Genomic DNA, 9,372 nt, shown 5'->3' with positions numbered 1-9,372 from the left:
TGGGTTCTGGGTTCATCTGGCCTTGACCAAGAAGCAGGCTGTCAGAAGCAGGCTGACCAGAACTAAAATACTTATTCATACGACAGGTTTTTATACAGGCTAACAAAGGCTGTGTTTATTTAGTGACGCAAACAAGTAATGTCACGTACATACACTGACACACAAGCAACAGAAGGGAAGGAAAGAATTGTATGACTCCATAATTTGAACACACAAAAAGGAGAAGGGAAAGGACTATCTGACGCTATTCAACAACCACACTCGATCCTCCCCAAAAAAGACTACCTATAATGATAGAAAGAAGATGCAATGTACACAGTTATTGTCTTTCATGAAACTTGAGTCAACATTATTATTATTATTATTATTTATTTATTTATCTTTATTATTATTATAAAAGGGTAATAATTGCTGATGATTAAAACTTCTTGTAGTGCTAGTTTGTAACTCAGAAATTCAGTCTAAAAATGTGGCCCACCGAGGTTGGAACAAATGAAAACACTGGAGCATGTGTGCTATCTGCTGCCATACATTCAGGCGATTTGTTTGGCCCTCAGCCTCATTTGGGGAAAATATTTGGAGACCACTGTATATGTTTTTTGCCCTCAAGTAGGTGTTTAGGTTTATTGATGGTAGCCAAACATAAAACTTTATTTCTTCATATTAATAAATGTAATTTTCAAAAATATTCTTTTGGTTTGTTATTCTGTCACTAGTTGCTGACATTTCATCATGTAGGCCCTAGTGCTAGTTGAATTCCACATGTGACAATCAAGGTTTCTAGGGGGCTCATCATTAAAACACCCTAAAAATTCATTTGTTCCGGGTATTCAAAAGGACAGATTAATACAGTTGGCATTACTTGCTCCTGTCTATTCCAACGGCAGTTTCCCCCCTTCACCAACCAACACACTGCCCCCTCCCTTCACATTTCACTTGTAGGCTACGTCCCCCGCCCACTCCGCTACCAGTCCCAGCTAATGGCCACGTCTCAAAGCCATTCTTTGTCCACTTTAGTGTCACTATGAAAATGTGTATTTGAGAAGTGTGTATAGTTACTTAGTCATACAACAGCTATTTTGTTTCCGTTCCATGGTACCCCCATAAAGGACTGCGCAATAACCAAGGTAAGCCATGGACGCAGCAGGCTACTTCACCGTTGTCATCGGACCGCTAAGCGCACGGTCTTTTACATCGAGGGTTAGTTTGATGAAGTAGCCTAAAACTTGGCAACATCGGCGACACGAATTCCCACCAAAGGTAGGGGGAACTACTGGAAGTCACGGATGAGCGTTACTGAGTGGGAAATAGAGAAGAGAGAAATAGTGAACCAAAGCTTATTTTGTAAACTGTTCTTGTAGGTTATATGATATGTTATGTGATGTTATTGACCTGAAAAGTATAGTCTACTGTGAAGTTGGGTGCCCATGTAATGCATTCAGTAGAGCTAGTTTTTAAATTGACTGGCTAACTGGTTAATTCAATCTTTACACTAATCATCCAACATAAGTCTACCTCTCTTGGCATCATTGGTTATTCAGCTACACTAGCAGGACGCAGAACGTAGGCTATACCATACAGTGTTATTTCCTTTTAAACCGTTTTCTTTTTTGATAAACAAGTTTCTAAAACTGTGAAAAACGATGGGCCCCAATAGTGTTGGTGATGTATTATCTCCGTTCAGTTTGAGCGCGTGAGATAACTTGAATAGGCATGCACAGATGAGGTGACTCATTTAATAAGGGGAAAAAAATGTTGGGCCACTTTCAAAATAAGAGGTGAAAATCAAGTTTTAATTTTCCAATAGTTACCAAAGGAAATGTATTGGAAATGACTTGCTTAATGACCTCAGCTGTTTTTATTATTATTGGGCTATTATTACAAAACCCAGGATGTTTCCCCTAAACTCCATTATTTGATTTCAAACTGTATCAGGCATCTTTACCAGCTGGGGCTGCCTTATAGATCCATTTCACTGGGTCTTATAACGCATTAGGAAGCACATCCTAAATGGTGACTAAGTAGTTGGTCAACCCTTTGAAGAACTGAAGCAAACAGTGAAGTGTGCCACTATAAAATGGTCTGACAAGGGCATTATTGGCATGATGATAGGCTACAGCCTGGGCGCATTGTAGTTTAGAAATCAGACATAAGTTACCAATTGCCACACATTGACAAGACATTTCCAGAATGCTGTGAGGGAAATTGTTGTTTGCTGTTTGAATTGGAAAGTAATTTGTTGAGCTGGTTGTTTTGTTTGTTTTAGATAGTTTGTATAGCAGGGGGGAATGAAGCTAATGACCTGTTGCTCTGTGCACACACACAACAGAAATACTGAAGTAGAGGGAACAGTCAGATACGGTCTAAGAATCTTTGGAACAGTCTGTCTGGAGTCGGAAAGGGGATAATGTAGTCATATATCTTCAGAGACTTCCATCAGATGGTTACAAGACACTGGGGGATGAGAGAGAAGTCCTCCAAAATGTACAGTAGTTGAAATGATTATTTATTGATCCTCTTTTGTTAATGAATCCCTGAGAGCATTTTTTTGTTTTATTTTATTTTAAATCCTGGTGTCTGGCAGAAGACAGGCACAGGAGAACATACTGTCCTGTTCTGTCTCACACTGAAACTTGGAGCGCTTCTTAAATTCTCTGGAGGCTCAGAGAAACTTGTGTGGACTTGCTCTGATTAGCAAGCACATTACAGTATGGTTGATAAACTAACGTCGACACTCACTGTCTAAAAGCTTCTCCTGGCGCTGTCACGGTCATTATTAGGACTGTTTGTTGTGGCTTATGCAAAATGCAGACAGGCATAACTGTTCCGCTGAACTAACCAAGGTCCGTGCTGGGAATTTGAGGCGCTTGGACTGTACATGTTCCTTTCCAGTTCACTTCCCTTCTTTCTTGTTACACTCTTGTGCTTTTGTTAATTTTTTTTTGCAATATTTTTTGTCTGTCGGTTACCTACCAATCTATCTCTTTACAAGAGGTGTTTAATGAATGCAGATGTATGCAGCAGTTTAAAATAGAGAACTAGCTGTCAAAACTTCTGTTTCTCACCACCTCTTCAGACATTCACCTCTTTTGGAGATGGGGAATGATCATCTGGATTGTGTCGCTGCCATCTGCTGGTAGCAAAGATGCTAGAAGGTTTTTTTTCTGACTTTCTTTTACTGACCAATGCACACAGCACAGACCAAAGTTTTAGAGTTTAGGAAAAGCTTTGTCAGAAAATAAAGCGAGAAAAGGAGAAAACTTTCTTGGCTAGAGAGTGGGAAGGCTGTTTAGAGTTTCCTATAGCACGTTTGGCAGCGGTTTGTGCGTCAGAGGAACTATAAATCAAGCGGCTCCGTGTTGGATGGCTTAGCCATATGCAGCCGTTCTATAGGGCTTGGGAAGGAGAGGGAATTCCAGTGCACATGTGTAATCTATTTAGTACAGAAAGTACAGTTCCCCTCTTTTCCCTTCTCCTTTGCCCATATCCCCCCACTCCGCTCCCACTCGCACATGCTCGGTTTTCACCCCTTCCCCCTCTTCCCCATCTTTTTCTTTGCCTTTTTTCTTTTCGTCCTCAGTCTTCTATATAGCTTTTCTCTGGCCTGTGCATTGTCTTCCATACTTTACTCATTGCTCATTCTCCATTTTTGTTTTGTTTCCTTTTTTTTGCCAACACACCCAGTGTGCCGACCACTGTCTCCCATTATCTTTTTCCTATATATTTTTTGGGCTTAGTGCCTTGATTGGGATAAGATAGTGAAGATATGGCAGGGAGGTGGTGGGGGAGAGACATACATTAGGTTTGGGAACTAATCCATGCCAGAATCGAACCTTGGTCCCCCATGTACATGGTCTGGGTGCTCTACGCAGTGTGCCACAGCAACCCCTACAGTATGTCTCATTATCTTCTACAGTTGTCTTGCAGTATTTCTATTCTGAATGTGCACACACACGCCCTTGACTTTCACATTTCTTCTTTGTGTCCTAAACACACAGGAGGTCGGCCCTTTTTCTTCATCATGATCCGTCGCCTGAGACTGGCCTCGCCGACCTTGGTCACCCTGCTTGTGCTGCAGGCCATCACCATGCTGCTGATGTTCGGCTGGTACCACCACCACCACCACCCCACATCCTCCTCCTCCTCCTCCTCCTCCTCCTCGACGTCCTCGCAGGGGAAGGTCCACGTTCTGCTGCTGTCCTCTTGGAGGTCCGGCTCCTCCTTCCTGGGCCAGGTCAGAGATTCTTTAAGTATAGAGATATGCCAACATAATAGGTTTCTATGGGCACCTAATGTGACCAGGTTCTGGTCTGCCTAAAGGGGCGTGTCATAATGCTCCTAGCATTGAATAGAACAGTCCTCAGGTCTGCCTAGGTCTGCCTAAAGGGGGATTTCCCCCCAATAATAGAACCAGGAAACAATGGGCCAATGGAACCTCTCTCTCTCTACTCTCTCTGGCCAGGTCTTCAGCCAGCACCCGTCCGTCTTCTACCTCATGGAGCCGGCGTGGCACGTGTGGATGACGCTGCGCATGTCTGGGGCGCGGGAGCTGCGCATGGCCGTGCGGGACACCCTGCGCCAGGTCCTGAAGTGCGACCTGTCCGTCATGGACTCGTACATGCCGCCGCATCCCAACGTGTCGCAGCTGTTCATGTGGAGCCACAGCCGGGCGTTGTGCTCGGCGCCGGCCTGCGCGCTCACCCCCCGCGGGGCCTTCAGCAACGAGACAGACTGCAAGAAGCGCTGCGACGCGCGGGGCCTGGGCGGCGCCGAGGCGGCCTGCAAGAGCTACTCCCACGTGGTGCTGAAGGAGGTGCGCATCTTCGAGCTGGAGTCGCTCTACCCGCTGCTGCACGACCCCGAGCTGGACCTGCGCATCGTGCACCTGGTGCGGGACCCGCGGGCCGTCTGGCGCTCCCGGGAGCAGTCGGCCAAGGCCCTGGCGCAGGACAGCGCCGTGGTGCTGGAGCAGAAGATGAGCGAGGCCAAAGGGGCCGAGGCGCAGTACCGCGTCATGCAGGAGGTGTGCCGCAGCCACGTGCGCCTGCACGAGACGGCGCTGCTCAAGCCGCCCCACTTCCTGCGCGGCCGCTACAAGATGGTACGCTTCGAGGACTTGGTGCGCGACCCCCTGGGACAGATCAACGGCATCTACCAGTTCACGGGCCTGGACATGACGCCGCGGCTGCAGAACTGGGTCTACAACATCACGCACGGCAAGGGCAAGGGCACCAAGAAGGAGGCCTTCTCGATCACCTCGCGCAATGCCGAGGACGTGTCCCGGGCCTGGCGCACCTCTCTGCCCTACGAGAAGGTGCGGCGCATCCAGGAGGTTTGCAAAGGCGCCATGTCTCTCCTAGGCTACCGCGCGGTCAATAGTGACAAGGAGCAGAGGCAGCTGGATATAGACGTGCTGTCACCACGGGAACCCTACCAGTTCAGCTGGCTGCCCTCCAAACAGACCAGTAAAGCATAGCATAACATAACAAGCCCTCGAACAACAACACCTGGACTAGGAGCTGGGGGATCCTGAAGGGGGTTTACACCGTTAGTTTGCCAGACTTTTTAAAATCACATTGAACAATGAGTACACATGTGAAAATGAATAACTCTGTGGGAATTGGTTTATTCCATATGGAAAGACTACATACGTACGTACAGTCCCTTTATCCTAACATCCCTGGAGTGGTTCAGGCATGTGATGGATATGTTGGTCGAAAAGGATAGCATGCTTGATTTCCATGACTGTATACACATTGTCTGCGGCCACTCCGTTTTTCTTAACGGTGGTCCCAAGGCAAAATGCTTTTTAGATGATGGAAAAAGTGAACTTTGCACCTAGTGTGTGATTGAGGAACCAGAGGAACCAGTGTGATAGCATGTGTGCCATTTGAAAGAGGACATTCTCATCATGCATGACACTCGAGAAAATCTATTGTGAATTTACCTTTAAAATATTACAGTTACAGTTGAGAAGATAATTATGCGTGCATGCCTGAAAACACATAAACGTCACACACTGAGTGTGTGGATAGGGCAAAAACGAGGGACACACAGCACACACAACGAAACTCAACTGATGCCGAACCCAGTTTCAAGGGGGCCAGTGCAGGTGGGGTCACAGGGGAGCAGTGCTCAGGAACAGTAGCACGCTCAGGGTACCTCACAAGGGAAAACTGCTGGCCCTTCACTCCTCTCATCCATATCGAATATTGAATCAGAAACTCCGGGGCTATACAGTAAGCCCAACTCTGTAACCACTAACCTGTGACTGTCCAACGATGACTTGCTTGTACAAAGTAGCCATGTCAGCATGTGCCTTGAGTGCCGTTGCATTGTATGGCCCTGTGTATGTTTGAGTGTGTATGTCCAGCGTAATTTATTGCCATGTTGTGGATGTGACTGAGAGACATAGAGGCTGGATGAGACAGCTGGATGAATGTTTGAGTGCATTGCAAAACAAAAGTGTGGGAGATGCCTTACTGCTGGCAGAGGGAGTTATTATCGAAGGGAAAACCCTGCGAGCAGAAGTTCATGGAGGTTTTGACCAAATGCATTTTCACTTGTTTACAAAAGCCACAGAGAGTTCGAAGAAACGAGCCGCCAGAGCTCACTGTTTTGGAGTCAAAATACTATAGATGAAGAACCACTCTGACGCTAACCAAGCTTGTACAAGTTGAATATTACTAAGTAGGACTAGAAAGAACCATAGCCAATGATATCATTAGCAGAATCATCATTGTCCTGTCAGTAGTGTGTAAGAAGTGAACAATAATATGTGAAATGACTGAACTATAGTGTTATACCATTAGCCATCAGCTGTATTTCACAAATCCTTTTTTGATTGTTTTATTATTTGAAAGATGCTCTCTACTTGCATGTGTTATGTATGTGGAAATCCATGTGTGGGGAGCTAAAAGCTGTCACTGAACAGACCTGGGGTGAGTTTCTCAAAAGGGAAGTTGTTAGCCTGTTAGCAACTTCGGTAGTTGCCAATGGGAAAATGCATTGAAAACAACAAAGTTGCTTACTACATTAGCTACTTTGGTTTTGAGAAATCCACCCCTGATATGAAGTACTAGCAGATCACTTTTTTTCCAGAGACCACAGCATCATTGTTTTGCCCATTACCCTGTCTCCTTTGCCAAATCAATTTGAATTCCTTGTACGTAGTATGAATAGCAAATATTGTCAGAGTCTCTTCATGGCTCTGTATCTGATCGTTGTTTGGCTCACAGGCTGGCAGTCAATTAAATTGTTTTGCTCTGATCTCAGGTCTGTGACCCGCAACCAATAAGAACCATCTGGTTGTGACGTGATTCGGCTTTTAAAAGGCTTGCGAGGCTTTCCGCGGCTGTCCAGATTCCGGGATGACAATAGGGGCATGTTGGGATCCTCGGGGCATAACTCTGACGCCTCCCATTCTGGCCTGTTGCAATTTCGCTCTAGACCCATTGCCACTCCCTCTTCAAGTTCAGAAAGTTCACAAGTTTGAACTGGGTGTGCTTGCAGATTTTCACAGGTTTTTTATTGTTAGTGTGAACTTAAAAAAAATTCATCCAAGCTTATTCTCATTATTTATTCAACTACCATGCCCACAGCAAACTCATGTTTTTGTGAGTTTGATAAGGGAGATTGGGACTTAAAAGTGACTAAGAGTTTGGGTGGGTAGGCGTAATGAATTCAGGGGGATTTCATCATTGTTGCTAAAGCTTTGGCTTTAGTTGCATATCTTCGGAAAGCAGTTACAAGTCTATTATTTTTTTTGCAAATGTGTATTCAGGCCATGGTTTCCCCTTCAACATAATGGTGGTGATGATTATTGGTGTATTTGTTCAATCTGTCCTAATCTTATTTTGTTGTTTTTGTTTCTATGTGGTGGGTGGTTGGTGTTGGATGTCTTTGCAGGGAGTGACAGGGATGGCTCCGATTCTGTGGTTGTTCTAAATCACGAGAGTGAATGAGCAGTCTGTCTGTCCCAGTGTGTTCCTCCATGGAGGCAGGGTGGAGAGACTGCTTTAGACATGACCAACACGTTAATACTGACAAACCACTGCTATAGTGGAGCACAGACCGTGTGTGTGTGTGTGTCTGTGTGTGTGTGTGTGTGTGTATGTGTGTGTGTGTGTGTGTGTGTGTGTGTGTGTGTATGTGTGTGTGCGTAAGAATGGATACATGAGAATAATTCCATTGACAGGGTATAACGAGGTACAAAGCCCTGGCAAAATCGAATAGGGAATAAAGAGATGTTTAATATTTGTGTATCGCAATTATATTTAGGCATACAGACTGATGAAGGCATCTTTATTCTTTCTGCCAAAGTTGTGGAAGTCAATTGGGGCTGCTAGGGGGAACTTTTGAGGACTGTTGTCTGCCTCAAAATCCTGACATGCCTTCTTTCATTTTAATATCGGCTTTCTTATTCTGACAATATCCAGAAAGCCTGCAAACTGAGGAGATCAATGCAACAAATTTGAAGTTAAAATCTCAAGACCAAAACTCAAAAGCACTCAAAAACAAACAACCTTAATCCACTTCTGAACAAACAGAATTGTTTTTATTGTTTTGTATTTTTTAAAAGGTCTTACACAACAGTGTTTGTGTCACTGTCTGTCAAGGGAATGCTTACATTACAAACGATTTAACATGTTTTTATTACGTCGTAAAAGTTGGAGTTGCCCATGTCTCGGCCTTGAAATGAACAAACAGTCTTGAAATGAAACTGGTACTTGTGATTCATGAGACATTTGTTACAGACTGTTGAAGGGTGCAAAATGGTGAGTCATTTTGTGGGAGACATCTCAGTTCAGCTGAGGTGGACAGGCACTGTGAAGATGTGAATGTGAACATGTATTATGGGAGCAGGAAGGCAAGAGAAGTCGTCTGTTGTTCCACAACTGACTACATGGTGTCTTGTGTTTGTGCCTTTTCCCGTGGTTTGTGTTGGGTGGAAATGGCTGAACAATTCTCTATAAAGTACAGTGTACTGTTGCATTGGGTTTTACAGTAATAAAACCCAGTCAGATTCTAAATAATCAATGGGTGGATGGTGGTACAGATTTCTTTATTTTATTTTTAACTGTCAGATGATTTCATGTTACATTTTCAATAATAAAATATATTACCTCCATAATATGTTTGCTCATACTGTCTTCATTGAAAACATGATTAGAGAGACATTGTATGAATAAGAATTATTGTTGTTATTAATTAGGATGCCATGATGTTGTGCAGGGTAGATTCACATCTTATTTTTTCTCTCTAATTTGGACAAAAAAGGTTATATTTAAATGATATAACAATCTGAGGGAACAGTGTAAATTTCAATGAATCTAAATTTTAGGTGTATGTTGAAATGAATCACCATAACCA

The 9,372-nt window shown here is 44.2% G+C and overlaps 1 protein-coding gene across 3 annotated transcripts; it reads left to right on the top strand.

The window, feature by feature from the left end:
- Positions 1 to 967: 967 nt before the first annotated feature.
- chst6 (carbohydrate sulfotransferase 6) lies at positions 968 to 9,127 on the top strand. Of its 3 annotated transcripts, none has more exons than XM_063197278.1 (3): positions 968 to 1,127; positions 3,999 to 4,234; positions 4,463 to 9,127. In XM_063197278.1, the coding sequence occupies exons 2-3, from the start codon at positions 4,022 to 4,024 to the stop codon at positions 5,474 to 5,476; spliced, it is 1,227 nt and encodes a 408-aa protein (XP_063053348.1). In that variant the 5' UTR covers positions 968 to 1,127; positions 3,999 to 4,021; the 3' UTR covers positions 5,477 to 9,127. The 3 variants fall into 3 exon arrangements, with proteins under 3 accessions (XP_063053348.1, XP_063053349.1, XP_063053347.1); XM_063197279.1 differs by lacking the exon at positions 968 to 1,127 and adding an exon at positions 1,148 to 1,260; XM_063197277.1 differs by lacking the exon at positions 968 to 1,127 and adding an exon at positions 3,487 to 3,893.
- The last annotated feature ends 245 nt before the right edge of the window (positions 9,128 to 9,372 follow it).

The sequence above is a fragment of the Engraulis encrasicolus genome, chromosome 4 (genome assembly GCF_034702125.1).
Source record: "Engraulis encrasicolus isolate BLACKSEA-1 chromosome 4, IST_EnEncr_1.0, whole genome shotgun sequence".
Taxonomy (NCBI): domain Eukaryota; kingdom Metazoa; phylum Chordata; class Actinopteri; order Clupeiformes; family Engraulidae; genus Engraulis; species Engraulis encrasicolus.
Note: the sequence above shows the minus strand (reverse complement) of the source record. Positions and strands in the feature narration are given on the sequence as shown.

What these genes read in the sequence shown, in the direction of transcription:
- chst6 (XM_063197277.1), top strand. Translation starts at nt 3,845, where the DNA reads ATGTACATGGTCTGGGTGCTCTACGCAGTGTGCCACAGCAACCCCTAC. An exon ending in GTGCCACAGCAACCCCTACA is followed by an intron (nt 3,894 to 3,998) that starts GTATGTCTCATT and finishes CTAAACACACAG; the next exon opens with GAGGTCGGCCCTTTTTCTTC. An exon ending in GCTCCTCCTTCCTGGGCCAG is followed by an intron (nt 4,235 to 4,462) that starts GTCAGAGATTCT and finishes CTCTCTGGCCAG; the next exon opens with GTCTTCAGCCAGCACCCGTC.